Here is a 16820-nt window from a genome sequence, read left to right as displayed (position 1 = left end):
GGCTAAAAGTTAATTTCAGTGTTCCTCAATCATGAAATGCATTAATTGTGAAGAGCCTTTTCTTAGATGTTTAAATTTTAAAAGGAAATAAAGCAGAAAAGCAGAATCAGGCAGGGGAATTTAACAAATGTAAAAATGTTGACAGAAGTGGGAGTCATTACTTAGTCAATATTGTATCAATTAACCAAATTAACCATAATCCCTGATGAAAACTAAGTAAAATGGCATAATTTTCTAGTTTGCCTGACTCATTCACATTATACATTATGTGTGTACATTAGCATATACAAATCAGGCAAACTAAAAGGCAAAAGGCAATGCCACATAAAATGTGGGAGAATTAGACAAAACAGTGTTTGTAAGAATTTTAAATGTTCTAAATCCATTAAATAATAAATAAATCATACAGTGTACTGGTGACAGTTGTTACTTTTGAAGGAGAGTGGCTAGTCGGCTCCCAGCTACAAGCTTTCCTTAGGCTGCAGATGGGAACATCAGAGAATCACTTGCTTATATTCTAAACAAATAGCATCCAAAGCCATTGGTAGAAGGGATAAGAAAATATGGATTTCCACTTTAACTAGGTAAAGTAGAACCATAAAACAGTAAGAAAAGTGAACAAGTTCTTTGTTAAGATGTGTAACATCAGGCTGAGACTGCCATAACTGCAATGATAGTCTTTTTAGGTAATATTGACACTGAGTTTTTAATTCAGCACCATTGACTATCATAGTATAGCCCTATTTAAATAATTGAAATGGAAAACTACCTATATTATTGGGGAGCAAAGCTTGAAAAAGATTTTCTCTTCACTTATTGAGTTTATATTTTTAGCCCTGAGCACGTAACATCTCAATACCTCTGAGAAGCTCTGAAAAGAACCTGTTCAGAGGGGACAACATAAAAGATAACAGCAAGCAATATTATCACTAGAGTAATAGGACAGCCTTTAGCTCCCTTTGAATATAGGGACTTGTGGGAACCGAGGAAAAGCTCATCTATTTGCTATGCCTGCCAAGTGTCTGAACACAGCAATAAACTCACAGAAATACCTGAGAAGGCCACTCACCCTCCAAATTCCTTGTATGAGAAACTGTGGAGAAGCTTCCTTTGACACTGGTATAGAAAACATGAGGGAGCATAAGAGAAAGCATTGACAACACTATGAGATTCACTGTAACTTCTATATTTTCTCTTTCTGGACAGCAATGAGAGTGAAACACTTGGCTGAGCAATATTGATGACACACAGGATTGTTTGATGTTCTTGTCACCATTGTTTATTAAATCCAACAGAAAAATATCTAAAGCTGGTGTTATTTAGTTACTTTAACAGTCATAGATGTTAACATCTATGCTAACATTTTAACATAACTAACAATCCTATAATTTTCTTCGTGAACTTTCTCTGTTAAAAAGAAAATAAAACATTATTAATTGGTAAGGGCCAGGTTTTAGCTCTGAGCTATAATTATTTAAAAAAAAAAAATTTGGATTAAACTATACGTGAAATTGCCCTGAGATCACTTCAGCTATGAGACTGACATAGATAAAAGACACCTCCCTCTAATGCTGTATTGGTTTCTGAGAACTGTGGTCATGTAACAGGTGCCACAAAGGTCCTTCCCACTGTAGCTTGTTGAAATTGTTTACCACAATGTACTACAGTAAATTTGCCCACACGATACCTAGATCACAAATGGGTACAACTCTCACCCACTTTCATCCTATGGTTTGGAGGTTTGCACATATATTTATACTTAAGAGAGTTACAAAATTCAAACAATGTAACAATGAACAAAAGAAGCAGCAATGGACAATCTTTTTTTGTATAGTTTTACTGATAACACAAAGTCACTATAACTAGATCTAACCAGTAGTACTATCCATTGGAAATAAACTACTTAAAACGTGAAGTTTGGGGACTGTAGGAGCAAATTTTCTGCTGTTCTTAGGAAAAGGCCAGTGGCAAAAGCATTAGGCAGTACATGTTCCTGTTTAACGTAGGCTGGATTACTTACTAAAAGTCTTCTAAAGGAGCTTATTTGTACAGAAGCTCAAGATTTGGTCTGAAAAGGCTGCTTCATGGGTTAATGTATTCACCTATAAATAAAAGCAGTGACAGCTCTCCTGTCACTACATGCTGATGGACGGTTCCTTTTTCTACCATTACAGCCTTGTGAATGTGGGAAAATTAATTTAAGTGGTAGTTAATTTCTAATGAATTCCATTCAAGCGGTTAATATGGTCCCTTGATGTTATGGTAACCTTCATGGATCATTGCATTATGTAAATAAATTCTACTTTATGCTGGTTTATTAAAAAAAAAGGAAGATTGGTGAGTCCAGTCAAACCTTCACTTATACAAATATGCATAAAATTTCTCCAGAAATCACTAAAAATAGACTGTTTAAGAGGATTACACTTGATATCCTACAAAGCATACCATTCATCTTTACAAGTCATCTAAATTTTATATCATTTTGGCAGGATCATCTATTATTTGGAGCAGAGAATAAGAAGACTTTTGGAAAGGAAACCTCTTCACTCAGAATTGTATTAGAAATGCATCCTGTGTGTCCTTGAGGAACTCTCCAAGCCTTTAGCTCAGCTGCTTTGCACAGGCATGAATCACTGGACAGGCTTCACACATCCCAGCTCCTGCTTTATCCCCTCTTCTGGAGAGAGACCTCTTACAGGGTGTGTTCTGTAGAGAACATATACATGGCATCTTACTCCTTGAAGTCATGATTCTTCCAGCTTATATCAGGGGGGTTTAGATTAGGATGTGTTATTTTACTGAAATACTAAAATCCTTAAAGAAAAAAAAATGGTGTGCCATATTTATTTTAAAATATTAATGTATTTTGGTATTCAAATTCATGTCCATGTACCTTCTGAAAGGTAATGAAGGGTTCTTTTTACTGTGCCATACATATTACTTGAAGGATATTACATATTACTTGAAGGTTCTTTTTATTGAGCAATACATATTACTTGAAGAACACTGTGTAAGAACAGAGCCTTCTATGGTGTGTAAGTTGAGTGAGTTTTTTGATATCCCTAGTAATATGTGTTGAAACTAAACCCCTTATATATGTCTAAACTTAGGAAGCTAAAAAAAGAAAAGACAACAAAATGGCCTTTGCTCTTAGTGGCTATTTCAAACAAACAAACCCCAAAACATAAGGCGCTGTTCAGTCTTTTGGTAGCCTTATGCAACCAAGCCACTTGATGATAGACAACAATTAGTGTATATCTAGACATAAATACATTACAGCAGCTGGCCCAGATAACTTATGACAGGGGACTTTAAAGAGCTGGGTCAGGATATTTTTGGCCTATTGATTTAATATATTCTTTAAAATACTGAAATACCAGCAGTTGAAAGTAAGGGCCACAAACTTGTAAGCTAAATTCTGCAGTGTAAAAGGGTTTTGATATGGAACAAAAGTAATGACATGAAAATAAACAGAAAATAGGATTAAGTGAAACATGATGTAGCTTGTGTACACCATGTCAAGCAAAAGTATCTTTGACTTTTAGAAAGAGAGAAAAATACAGTAGATCTAATCTATCAGGACTTCAGAAAAATATGTGACAGCTCATTTATGTAGTTAACTAAAACACAGAAAAAGAGGACCACCTAATGGATTTTAAGATTAGTAAGGACGTGACTAAAAGTGAGATGCATGAGAGGAAATGCTTGTAGGCAATATCTTTTATTAGACAATTGAGACAGTTGGAAAAAAAGCTGGTAAGCTTTGGGCATACATGAGAATGACTTGTGTTCTCAAAAGCTTTCCTATTTTTTTCTAACTATATCAGTGATACAATAAAATATATTACCTCTCCTCACAAACCTTATCTCACAAATTCAAAAGTTACACAAAAGGGCTGTTAGGATGATGAGAGGAGCAGAAAGACTGCTTTGTGAGAAAAGACTAAAATTACTTGTTTAGCTTAGGAAAACAAAGACTGAGAAAGGATGCGATAGCTGCCTAGAAATAAATATCAAGCAGGTAAATTCCACAGGAACAGAAGTGTTATTTAACATAAAAGATAGTGTTGGCATAAGTATAAACAAGTCCTGAATAAATTTAGAGCTGCAGTTAGAGGAGTAGGAAGAGGAGGGAAGTCCTAGACCCTTTCAAAGAGCAGTGCTAGCAAAAGGCAGTTAATTTTTAATGCAGAACTTAGTAAATTTATTTAAATAATTGTATTAAGTAGTTGCCAGAATAGCAGGGAGTTGGAGTCTATGTATATATACTGCCTTTATGACTTTTTCCAGGGACCACCAATTCTCCCAGTAAACTGGCCTAGAGCTGATTGTAACCATACTACTCATAGGCAGCATCTTTTAAAGTACCCCTGTAGACTCTGGGACTCCTTGTTCCCAGCCTTTTCCTCATTTAGACACTGTTTGCTACCAGTCTTCAGCCACGTACAACAGAGAGGTTGACGTTATTCCCTGCCTGTTCCTTTGCTTACTTACAGCCACTAAATGGAATCAGTCCTATTTTTAGACAAAACAACTTCACAAAGTTAACTTTTTTTTTTCATTTTTGCACAACATAGCACATAAAACCAGGTGGCTTCTTGAAAACTACTTCTCTCAACACTGTATTCACATTTACGGACAACGGATTTCAAAGTCTAATGCACAAGTTTCTAGGTGAAATGGTGAATTTTCCATTTCTGGAGGCAGGTGGATAACTCCAGCAAGTGACAGCTTCATCTTGGGTGCCAATATTCTCCTCGTACCCACTTTCATCATTTTTAGATCAGGTTCAATGTGTTCACTGTGATGAAGCTCTTATAAAGATTGCTGCTTCCACTACGAGTGGGATACAGAGCAATAACGAAACTGCTGTGGTTTATCTCCCAGAGGTATAGAAGTAAAACACCACCACTTACCTAGAAAAAATGGGCTGTAAACTGTGACAGTTCAATAACAGCTTCGTGGGCAGTTCAGCTATTCCTACAGGAAGGCAAACTCAAGTCCTGGAGAGCACAGGAGACCAAACAGGTTAGGGCATGACCCCTTGTAGTTGTGGTGAGTTAAACTTTCAGCTCATCAGAAGAAAAACAGCCCCTTCTCAGCCTTCCCCAGTTTAAACCACTGGTACAGGTTTCAAACTGCAAGTTATTCATCTGATGAGATGCAATGGAATGAATGTGTGTTTAAATGTTATAATCATTAAAGTTATAATCAGCCTTATTAAACAGAATGGGGATACTGTGTCTTTAATTTGCACCATGGAAGTCGTTAGATAGTTTTCAGCAGTGTATAACAAGGTACATCCACCCTTGCTGATTCAGAACTGGAGAATATGGTGACACTACTGGTACATGTAAGCTGGTAATGAAATCTCTCTAGATTCAGGTGTATGAAGCTCCCTGAAACCACAGAAAGACCATGGCACTACAGAGGAGATAGCAACCACAGACAAAGCCTGACAGTCATTAATATACATGAGCTCTGTATATTTATCCTGCGGTTGACCTAAATACATCTCTACCTGTTGCCTATCTGGAATCTGAGAGTCTCATTCCCTAGAACAGTTCTGAGAAATTAAGGAAGTTCAGTCATCACAACCGTAAATAATTTTAATAACTGTATGATGGAAACGGTCACAGGAGACATCAGTTGTCTTGTTCCTACTCCACTGTGGGGATTTAAAGAATGAAGAATTTCTGGAAGGGATAACCTAGACACAAAACCACCATGAAACCAGAAGCTGCAAATGTAATTGGAACCTGAGTCTTATTTCAGTTTTCAGTGTACGGATCCTTCTTCCTGTGTTACTGGGTCCTATTTATCCCTTAAGCCATTTTACATTCTAGCTGTGCACTCCTTATCATTCCCCTCCCCTTCACCTTATGCCCACACAACATCTGTGGAAGGGGGAGAAATATGGAACCGATATAGATTGGTATTTTTAGTATTCCAGACTAAATATTTGGCCTGGGTAGCTTAAGTAGCAGCTGTGTACCCTTTGAAAACAGCTGTTTAAGCAGCACAATATTCAGAAAGTCTGTAATGAAGGATGTGAACCCTTAGCTACCAACCACTAGGCTACTGGCTGACACTATTTCAGATTCTTGTTTTGTAGTTGTTGTAAACAAACCCAAAATAAATATGCATCACCTCCAGCTCTAGTCACCTTCCTCACATCAGCCAAATTACAGAAAGTTTCAGAATTTGATGGGGTTTTTTTGGGAGCACATCTCTAAGAGTTTGTGGATACCAACTGAAATGGTACTTAGAAGTGTGAGATTCAGTATTCCTGCCTAACAGATGGAGAAACCAAGACAAAGGCAAAATTACTTTTCCAAGATTATAAAGCACGTCAATGGCAGAGTAAAATTATAATTCAGAGCCTTCTGGTTTCTAATCCTATAATCCTCTTTCCAAAATCTATTAGCACAACCAAGTATGCTGTTCCAGTGATGGCTGTGAATGCTCCATTCTTTTGCACACTCCACCCCAGGTATCACAAACTTACCATTCAGATGACAACACGTGAATAATTCACAGCCGCACTAAACATCTCAATTCAAATTACACCACATCTCAGTTTCTGACTAGCAACACTAGATTCAATGGCTTTAATTCTGAAACAATTTTTCCTAGTTGTAGGTCTTTGAAATAGGCTGAGTCAGCCCTGTATAAAAGCTTCTTATGCTAAATGGGGAGATGAAAACATAGCGATTTGTGCCTCCCTTTTATGTACAGTAATCCTATCTTTGAATTCACTCCAAGTTGTTGAGTGTAGGCTGTATTTAATAGACACCAACCTAGCATGAGTACCCCACACTACTGCATTCAAAACATCTGGAAGGAGCTGTTTCTAGGGACACAGTAGAAGTTGTATAAAAGACAAAAAAAGGGCAATGCTAAAGCCTCAACTGCGTACATAAGTGAGCCTAAAAGTTTGCAGAAACTTGCTGGGATCTGAAATAATTATTTTTATCTTTTTTCCTGTAGACATCTACACAAAATGGTTTACTCCACTCAAAAAGCAATGATTCCTGGGTATTGCCTTTTATTTGGATTAAGGTTTGGGAAACTGCAGAATAGTATACCATAAACACCAGAGAGGATTTCTCTGAAGATGGGGCCAAGAACACTCCCTAATACACTCTGAATGATCAATATAACATTAAATGAGAATTTTAAACACTGGAACTTAAAAATAAAGTTATAACTTTATACTAACTAAAATGCCATGATCTCCCCTCAAAACCCACAGTGAAAAGCAGCAAGGGTTGTTTACGTTGGCATTACTGAAGCTACATGGGATTATGTGTGTTGCAATTTAACAATTATAAGACATTTTTACCTCACCTATGAACAACGCCAAAAGCTAGAACACTGTCTTTCAACATATATTTATTTACCACTTAGGAACCCACCTGAGTTTGAAACTATTGGTTCTGTTGTAACAACTTTCAACATCTAGAGCTTTGTGTTGGTTTTTAGAAAGATTAATTGTATATTGTAATAATGCACATCAACGGACTTTAGTTTCATTATGCTTTAATTAAATACATATGCATCTCGAGAGTCTGATGATTCAGCTTTACCCATACTAAATTTACAGAGACGTGATTTTCACGGCTAAGATAACAAGAGATCCTAAAAATTGTGGCTTTCCGTTTCAGTTCTCAGCGTCCATGATCAGAAGTTACGGCAAGGGCCCTTAAGAACTCAACCCGCCCTACTTTAGCGTTAAGAAGAAAGGCTGCCACCTTCATCATTTGGCGATCTGTGTCTCCAGCAGCCAGGTTCCAGATGTCGCTGGGCAGAGGGCGAGGTGCCAGCGGCAGGGATATGGAAAGCAGGACTCGAGGCTAACATTGCGTTCACTCTGCCCTCCGGCGTCCCGCGGCTGCGTTCCGGCCGCAGGGCTACAGCTGCCGCTGCTTGTGCCGGGGGTTGGTTTTGCAGAGCACGTAGAGCCGGCCCCGCCGCCGGACCATAAAGCAGTCCTTGCAGCGTCTCTTCAGCGACACTTTGCTCTTCAGCCCCGCGACGAGCGGCGGCAACAGCCCGGCCGGCGGGGGCAGGGCCAGCAGGGGGCGGCGGACAGCTGTCCCGCACCACGGATGCGGGGCCCGGCTCACCGGGGCGGGCAGTAGCACCGCCCGCCACCACGGAGCCAAGGAACTGAAGGGCGAGCGGCCCAGCGAGCCGAGCGGCCCAGCGAGCGCCCTGGCCAGGAGAGCCAGCATGCTCTGCACCCTGCGGAATAGAGCACTGTGAGGACACACACGCCACGCCACGCCACAGCAACAACCCTCCCTGTCCCTCCTTCTCTTACCTTCCCTAGCCCCTAACGGAAAGCACCCAGCACTAACCGGCACAACCACTGCCCCCACCTTGGGTCGCAGATGGCCACTCACCGCCCCCACACACCCCGCGCATGCGCTCACGCCACGGCCCAACGGAAAGGCGCGGAAGCCGGAGAGGGGCGGGACAAGAGTAACTGCCGCGCCTGCGCCCGCCGGCGAGGGGAATCACGTGTCCGGGCCAAGATGGCGGCGCCCGGCGCGACCTTCCGCCGCTTGCTGTTGCTGCGCCGGTCGCTGCCTGTGGCGGTCGCCGCTCGGCCTTACGGTGTGCGGGCCTCCGGTACCGGCGAGTTGGTGACGCACACCGGGCAGGTGAGCGTGCAGGGCCGCGGAGAGAGGAGGGCGGCACGGCGGTCGGTGTTGCTCCTCTGCAGGGGAGGGCGGGCGCGGCAGGGCCGCGTCTCCCACCGTTCTGGTGCCTGTGGAAAAGCACTGCTGGTGTTGCGAATGGCACGGTGGTGTGCTTCATCTAGTATGCGCTGAGGAAATGGGTGCTCTTGGATGATATATAAGTGGAGGTACGCGCGGTCTCAGACAAAAAAAAAGTTGATTTGGGCGGTATGTCCAGCGTGAGAAGTCCCTGCGTGTGGCCGGGGTTTGGAACCGGATGATCTTTAAAGTCCCTTCCAACCCAAACCATGCTATGATTCTATGAATTGGGAGCAAGGTCACTAACTGTTACCAAGTGCTGTGGTATGAGTCCAGCGATTGACACGGGTGGAGAGTTGTCAGGTAGGAGGTACCCTGCTGTCAGTACCGCGGTGTCAGTGCCTTGTAATTCCTTTTCATCTGTTCTTCGGTGTCAAAACTGAGCGTAAGAGCTGGGGAGGCTTGTGTACTGTCTTGTAGAGGTGGGAGACAAGCATGGCTGGTGGAGCTAGTGCAGGAGGGTCCTCGCTGTGCTTACTGAACCCAAACATAAATAAACATGAAACTTGAATTTTCTCCTTTAGTCCACCTTACAGATGGCAGTGTGGGATCAAGGAACAGCATTATAAGTAATTTTTTTCTTTGTCTCTATTGTCAGAGCTAAGGCTTCTATTTACTGGCTTTAGCCCCACCTCCCCCTTTCTTTTCTACTTTCCAATCTAAAATGTACTTTACTCTGTGACAGAAATTTTCTGTGCAGAGCATACATGTAAGATGATGCTAATGCTCGGAACTGAGGAAACAACTTCAACTGTTTAGTCTTGACAGTCTATAAGCCTTTGTGTTCTTTATTTATTGTTATTGCTTTTTAAATCAATCAAGTTTATTTTATTTCTTAGGTATATGATGAAAAGGATTATAGAAGAATTAGATTCGTTGGACGGCAAAAGGAGGTAACTCATTCTACTTTTAGTCATAGTAGCGGGTGTAGTTTGAGGGATTTCTTATATCTGATATTGATGATTGATGTCCTCAACCTGCATGTCATTAAACAAACAAACCCAAACACCAAAAAAAAACCCAGCAACAAAACGGCAAACCAGCCAAATCCCAAAACTGCAACCAGAAAAAAACCAGCCCCAGCAACCTACTAAAACCAATCTGATATAGATTTTGGTTTCTGGTGGGTTTTCCATTACATTGAAAGTTCTAGTTTTAAGAGAGTTTATAGTAATTTTTGTGTACCTTTCTACTTTTTTTGAAATTCAAGATGTGGCCTGCACCCGCTAAGTGCATTAGGCATTTGAACATCTTAAAATTGGACTTATTGGACTTTCTATCTTAAGCATGTGTTTTAAGAAAATTTTAAGCTTGTTTTTAGTGCAGTTTGTGTTCAGAAAATAACTAAATGCCCTGTTGAATTGTGCTTCTACACATATGTTTAAATGCATGTTTAGAAGCTTAATCTGCTGCCACATAGTTAAAATCCTGAGCTTTGCCTAAATTGAGTTTTTAATAAAGCCACTTCATTTCCAGACCCTGGAGCACATTTGCTGAACAGTGACATAACAGATAAAACTAAAATTTAGAGTATTCTGAAATAATGAAGCCTCAAAGGCAAAGTCAAGTAACACCAGCATCAGCCAAATGTACAGTGAAGTTACCTGGTGCGCCCGTTGCTGCTGCTTATCAATAGAGTGGGTATGTGAAATTATAAGTCCTTTAGCACAGAGATCTCTCTAATGATCGAACAGTGCTGCTCCATTAGGCATCTGCTGGTCTCAGAGAGAAACAGAGATAGGTTCAGCTAAATTGTATTCTTCAGTGCCTGAGCATCTGATGAGTGCCTTAATGTTAATGCTATAAACGTGTATATATAGTAGAGGCATTAAATATAAGGTGTGATAGATTTTTTAATGCAGTTTTGTGTAATTATTCCCTTCCTAAATTAACTTGAAGTAATTATGCTGATTTTTGAGATTTTGCATTGAGTATACTTCTTTATATTGCTACACTTGTGCTGTGTGGCAGAAATGAGGATTCTACATGGGAAAGAGTTAAATGAAAATGTCACTTAAAATGCTGAAGTAGTTTACTTCTGGGAGGATAAGAGCAAAGTAGGTCTTTCCCAAATGCAATGGCTGTTTTTATGCTACTTCTGTAACCTTGTAGGAAACACTTCTTAAACCTAATTCTCCATAGGACATTGGTCCCTCTGATATGCCTTTGCCAGCAGCTGATTTCAGACTCTCTGTGGTAAGGATCTTTCAGGATTTTCAGTTCAGCCTGAATCCTCCTTCTCCAGTAAAAGACAAGCTTTAAGTCTGCTGAGCAAGGTTTAATGCTAGGGTTTAGTTGTGAAACTGAAAAAGAAATTTACTAAAATAAATTTAAAAAAAATACTAAAATGAAAATAAAAAAAAATACTAAAATGATCTTCATCTGTGCTTACTAATGGGATCTCTCTCTAGGAGCTTTGCCGTTATTCCCTAGTGGGTTTCAGCAGCTAGTGTTCGGGTTTCACAGCCGCATCTGTAGTATGATTGTTGTACTGTGTCTCAGAAATGTTGTGAAGAGTGGAGTTACACTTCTGATCTTGAAGCAGTGGTGTGCCATGGTGGTATCTACCTCTTCCTTTAGCATGAAATAAAGGATGCAAAGTTTTGAGCATTATTAAAAGCAGCAGTAAAAATCATTGCAGGTTGGCAAAGATTACATGTGACTTGCAGATGCAGGCCTCAACCTGTGAGATTCTTGATATTCCCAATTTGCTTCAATACCAAAAAATATTTTTTGTTACTTTATTTAGCTAGCGTCTTCCTCAGGTAAAGAAGATCTTGTTGCTAGCAAAACTGACTTTTCAACCGCTATACCAGAAATGCAAATTTGGGGTGAATTCAGTTGGAGGCTTGGTGAAAGATCCTAAGTTGTGTATAAAAACTATATAAAACTATTATTGTAGTTCTTAGTGACTTATGTTTTTCCTAAGGATCTCATCTTCATTCAAATACCAGCATGTCTGAGCCTTACACAGAGAGCATTAGATAGTGCCTTCTTTGGGTTTGTGTATTATTTTATGTATGTGCATGTACAACATTGCCTTTGAAAAAGCTGGCCCCTCCTGGTGCATGTTTACGTGACGGGTAGGAGGGGTTGTCGTTCACTGCTGGCTCAGATCCTGTTGGAAGAGGCTGGTGCAGATGAGGGAGGAAAGCGCTGTGGCTGGGCACTGCAGGTCCTGCTGAGACACGAGTTTCTGTGTCGCAGGTCTGCCCAGAGGTAGGTACATTTGCAGGTGTGACCTAGGGAAAAGCCGTACTTGTCACTGATGTGTGTGTTCAGGAAGTATGTATAAAATGGGTTTACAGAGTGGCACATCTTTTCTAATGCTGAACAGTTTGCCTTTCTGACTGTTGTTATGCACCCTGTTTATGGATTCCTGTGCAGTGATAGAATAAAATGCATGCTGAGAGGCTCTAAATTACCAGCAGTTGTTTTATCTCACTCCTGACCTTACCTGTCCCACTGTTATTTTTATCAGCAGTGAGTCTTTTGCGATTTTATCAGGTAGTCATTAAAACACAATACAGAGGCAGTGTCAGTTAAATGTCTTGTGTTCTTGGCTGCTTGGTCCTGCTCACCTTTCTCCTGAATCTGATTAGGTCACATTGTAAGCCTGAACACTGATGTGGCCTGTGTGTCTGGGAAAGGGATTGCTTTTGCAGAGTTGACCACGCAGTAGTGACATGTAGTCACTGATCTGGCTTATAGCACAGCCTAAAAGTTGGTGAAGGAGGTGGGAGGAAATTCAGGAAGGAACTTTTCAAGATGGCTGTAGTGGAACTGCTTGTGGAGGCAGGAAATGGTAATTGCTTTCTGTCTGAGTAGGAAGGGTATCTCAAAGTTTCTTTTTTTCTCTTACAGGTGAACAAGAACTTTGCGATTGATCTGATAGCAGAGCAGCCTGTGAGTGAAGTTGAAAGCAGAGTAATATCATGTGATGGTGGTGGTGGAGCTTTGGGACATCCTAAAGTGTACATAAACTTGGTAATATCTTTGTTCTGCATATAGGATGTTTTGCCTGTAAATTCTTGTTTGTAAGTTTATCTACTTTTGGGTGTGCTAGTTTAACAAAAAAGGAGCCTGCGATGCTCATTTTATATAGTGCCTAATGTAAAATTAAGATCTCTAGTCAGAAGAGTTAGAGGGCTTCCGTTTCAAGTGGCAGAAATTTCTTTTTGAAATTTTGATTTGTTTGATAAGACAGTAATTCTGGTTTTTTTTTAAGAGTTTAACTGAAACAGTGTGAACAAGCAGTGCCCTGAGAGCAAAAAATAACATGCTGCTTGTATTTTCAGACACTTACTCTCATTATTTATTATTATGCCACTGTGGTGTAGATTTAGGATACAATTGCAGCATTGTTAGGAACATGCAGTTTATTTTGAACCTTACAAGTTGAAGGAAAAGAAAAAGGGGGGGGGGGGAACCCTAAACAAACAAACCAACCAATCCCTCTTTCAGTCTTTCAGAATCTTTGTAGTTCCAAAGATTAAATGTTTCAATCATGGTCAGAGAATCAATGAAGAATAAATGTTGTCTTATCCTCCTATTGACAGTAGTGATACTCTCCAGTGTATTCTTATTCTAGAGAGTAAAAATACTCAGGCTACTGTCCTGTGACCTCAATGGAATCAGTGATGACTTGTTGCTTAGATACTGTTCTTTGGCAGACCCTGACTGCAAATGTCTGAAAATCTTTGCTTGCTCACCCAAAAGTTAATGTTTCCCTAATATCCAGTACAGTGGTGGAGGAGAGCTGGTCTGCTTTAGTGTCAGTGTTGTTGTGACTCCTAACTATAATCACAAGCATTTCTATTTTGAACAAAGTAAGAACTTTGTAATGATTCATATTGCAAAGTCAAATACTCGGAGATTCTAATTCATAACAATTAGGAAGCTTGTGTTCTTCAGTCTTAAGTTAACTTCTTCAACACACTGCATCTATATTGATTTGTTTGACTTGTGCCATGCTCTTCTTGAAAAATACCTTAGTTTTTTTTTGTGAATTTTGTGGGGGGTTTTTTTTGTTTTTTTTTTTTTTTGTGTTGACAATCAAATTACAAGGTGTCTGTGGTTTAGTTCTTGAAAGCTAATTTCAGCAAACAGGGAGAATGGTATTAGACCACCATGTTTCCCCTAGCCCTGAAAATTGAAATCCAGGCTTTTGGTGGTGGCTGGTAGCCTGGATCTCTAATCCTGTATTAAGGAAGGGGAACCATTTCATGACTCAAATGATTATGTTGCTAAATAACAGAAGATCCCTGTCTTGTGTTTTGTTGTGTTAGGAAGGACTGCAGTCCTCCCAGAAGAGCTTGCAGTCAGTCACACTTCTAAATTTTAAAAAACACAATGTGTCTTTTGGAGCGAAGGATAAAATTTTGTACAGTGGTATCCGCTACTTTTCTCCAAAATGTTTTCTTTCAGAATTCCTCCCAGAATCCTACTGAAATTTCCCCCTTCCTGCAGCTAACTCTGTAGCTTACATTACTGGTGAAAATTCCTGTCTAGATAAAACTTGGAAATGCCAAATCCTATTCTGAATTCAAATAATTCTGAAATGAACTTTTCAGAACATTGGAACAGATACAATTGAACTTACTTAAGATGTCCAGTTTGGTAGGAGTACGCTTTATTGCTGAAGAGATACCACTTGACTTGACTTTAAAATTGTGTTGCTGAGATTAGACCTGGTAGTTAGAAGGCTGGCAGAAGGGAAGCTGTATAGGAAACAGAAATCAAACATAAACCTCATACCATTGTCCTTGCTTCCACCATTTCAGATAAGATTAAACTCTGTACTTCAGCTATATTGATCTATTTTAAGGTGGCACATATAAGTAAGACAAAATGTGTAATTTCTGACAGTTCTGTGAAGTGGAACTAGCAGCTCTCGTATTTTTATGTTTTTACAGGACAAAGATACAAAGACGGGAACATGTGGCTACTGTGGACTTCAGTTTAAACAGAAACATCACTGAAAGATTGTCCCTGCATGCTTGCAGATTTCTGCTCAGATGTTAATGTTTAACTATAAATAAACAATATATGTTTAGAAACCCAAGATTAGTGTTTGTGTTTAGGAATGTCCAGTCTGTAGCTTTTTAAACCTGGGTTGTCGAGTATTGGAGAGCTGAATGGTATTACAATACCTTCTTTGTGCGTAATTTGGTTTTCATGGAACAAATGTCCTGCCTTGTTTGGCAGGCTTGGAAGTGGTATTTGGCTGCAGCATAGGTTAGGTTTGTACTTGGTAGATTTGTATTCTTGTTCAACACTGAATTGGATTTGTATGTTTACTGGGGGATTAATTATTCTAGGTGTTTGTCTTGGCATTGTTTGACACTCTTAATTTGTTCATGGCCTGGTATCTATAGCTAGATTCACAAATGGAAGCACAGAGATATTACGATACTCAGCATTACAGCGCTTACTCCTGGAAGCAAAACTGTCATCCCTGAATTAAGTAGCTACGCTTGCTACTTGATTAAAATAAACAGACAGTGCCTTAGAATGATAATCAGTATGAGCTGGAGAACTACCTAATTGGCAGACGTGAAAGGTGAGGACATAAGCATTTGTCCTCCAGTTGAGAGGATAGAGTATAAATATCTGATTCTGTTTGGGCTTCACACCCTTGAAACCTCTTTAGGAGCTAGGTTTTGTCAGACTCAAAGCAGGAATTGCTCTATTATAGGGAGAAGCTTCTGCTTCTGCTTCATTAATACAAATAAACTGACAAAGAGCATCCATCCATCTCTGTGTAACACCATCTAGGCTGTATGAGGCTGGTTGTCAGACATCATCTACTTTCTTGCTTAATTTCAGTTACGTAGCATCTCATATAAGAATGACCCTCAAACAGGGTGTGTGTCTGGAGAGAGAGAGTCAGAGATTTGGTCTTTGCTCCAGAGATCATTTTAATTTGTCAGTAACTGACTTTTTAAAATGCTGGTGATGGAACATGATCCCAGGTAGTAATTTCTGCTTGGCTGAAGTTTTAATAGGGAGTGATTTTAAACCTGCTGTTCATATCACTTTAGTTAAATTGATGTGGTGGTATCAAGTTGAACCAAATTATGTGGGCCTACAGCTGCGTAACTTGCTTGTGTCAATTTATGGGTGAAGTTTAACCAACACAGTCAGTCTTACAGCAAGGTCTGAACTATTCTGTCTGTATAAGTTGGATGTTTAGAGGCTGTACTCACATGCTTGTACACATTCATTCCACTTGTAAAAGCCTAACCTCCCTTTGTTTCTTCTCCCTCTTCCTCCTTTCCTCTCTTTCTCTCCTGTCCATGGCTGCTGGTTTCAGTGATCATCCAACTGGCCTTCATTCTTTGTCATGACTTAGGAAGAAATACTAGAGCTAAGCATTGTAAATTCAGTGCTGGTTACTGAGCACTGACTTTTCTATAAGCTCAGGGTCTGACGGAGCATAGATGGCTGATACAATGGTTGTAGTTTTGTAATGTTAGTGTAGTGGCCAAATTCAAGAAGGCTTAATGTGTGTTGTGTTTTGAGTAGCGCCTGAAGCATGTACAAAGATGACAAAGGATCCTTTCATTCAAATGATCTGTCAACTGAGCATATATGAGATATTATGAATGGTCTTCTGGTAAGTCCGTATCATGCTCTAAATATAAAATAATCACTTGAACTTGCAGTGTCTGTCTTCAAGTATAAATCTGGTTGCATTTTAGTCTGGCTCTCTACCAGTTTGTAGAGCGTTTTGGCTGGCATAGTTCTCTCGTGTAATCATCTCTGCGAAAAGACTTGGAACAAGTAATCATATGTGGTCTTCTTCGTTGGGCCTTTGATTTTCTTATGAATAATATATCTCCTTGGATCACTGCTGCTCATAATAAATTAACAATGTTTAAATTGGCACAGCATCTGCTGAAGACCCAGACAAATCCCATCCCGTTGGTTTCAACTATGGAATGCTGTTCTTGGATATTCTCCCTAAAGTACTCGTGATATGTGAAGCTTTTGACAACAGTGAAACAGAGAAGGTCTACTTCAATCTGCTGA

The 16820-nt window shown here is 39.9% G+C and overlaps 2 protein-coding genes across 2 annotated transcripts; one reads left to right on the top strand and one right to left on the bottom strand.

Annotated features, from left to right (window-relative positions):
* Positions 1–7510: 7510 nt before the first annotated feature.
* MRPL36 (mitochondrial ribosomal protein L36) lies at positions 7511–8481 on the bottom strand. The gene is made up of 2 exons (XM_061449019.1): positions 8409–8481; positions 7511–8247 (listed from the first exon to the last, which is right to left on the bottom strand). Exon 2 carries the CDS (start codon positions 8235–8237, stop codon positions 7914–7916), a length of 324 nt encoding a protein of 107 aa, XP_061305003.1. The 5' UTR covers positions 8238–8247; positions 8409–8481; the 3' UTR covers positions 7511–7913.
* Positions 8482–8510: 29 nt separating this feature from the next.
* NDUFS6 (NADH:ubiquinone oxidoreductase subunit S6) lies at positions 8511–14850 on the top strand. Its single transcript, XM_061449018.1, has 4 exons — positions 8511–8669; positions 9626–9679; positions 12651–12773; positions 14702–14850. Exons 1-4 carry the CDS (start codon positions 8541–8543, stop codon positions 14765–14767), a joined length of 372 nt encoding a protein of 123 aa, XP_061305002.1. The 5' UTR covers positions 8511–8540; the 3' UTR covers positions 14768–14850.
* Positions 14851–16820: the final 1970 nt, after the last annotated feature.

Source organism: Pezoporus flaviventris, unplaced genomic scaffold (assembly GCF_033815535.1).
Source record: "Pezoporus flaviventris isolate CSIRO_AGI_PZ_B2104156 unplaced genomic scaffold, CSIRO_AGI_Pfla_v1 ptg000007l, whole genome shotgun sequence".
Taxonomy (NCBI): domain Eukaryota; kingdom Metazoa; phylum Chordata; class Aves; order Psittaciformes; family Psittacidae; genus Pezoporus; species Pezoporus flaviventris.
Note: the sequence above shows the minus strand (reverse complement) of the source record. Positions and strands in the feature narration are given on the sequence as shown.

Excerpts from the sequence above, each read along its gene's own strand:
- MRPL36 (XM_061449019.1), bottom strand. The coding sequence starts at position 8,237 with ATGCTGGCTCTCCTGGCCAGGGCGCTCGCTGGGCCGCTCGGCTCGCTG.
- NDUFS6 (XM_061449018.1), top strand. The coding sequence starts at position 8,541 with ATGGCGGCGCCCGGCGCGACCTTCCGCCGCTTGCTGTTGCTGCGCCGG. Across the intron at positions 8,670-9,625 it reads TGGTGACGCACACCGGGCAG|GTATATGATGAAAAGGATTA; the intron begins GTGAGCGTGCAG and ends TTTATTTCTTAG. Across the intron at positions 12,774-14,701 it reads CTAAAGTGTACATAAACTTG|GACAAAGATACAAAGACGGG; the intron begins GTAATATCTTTG and ends ATGTTTTTACAG.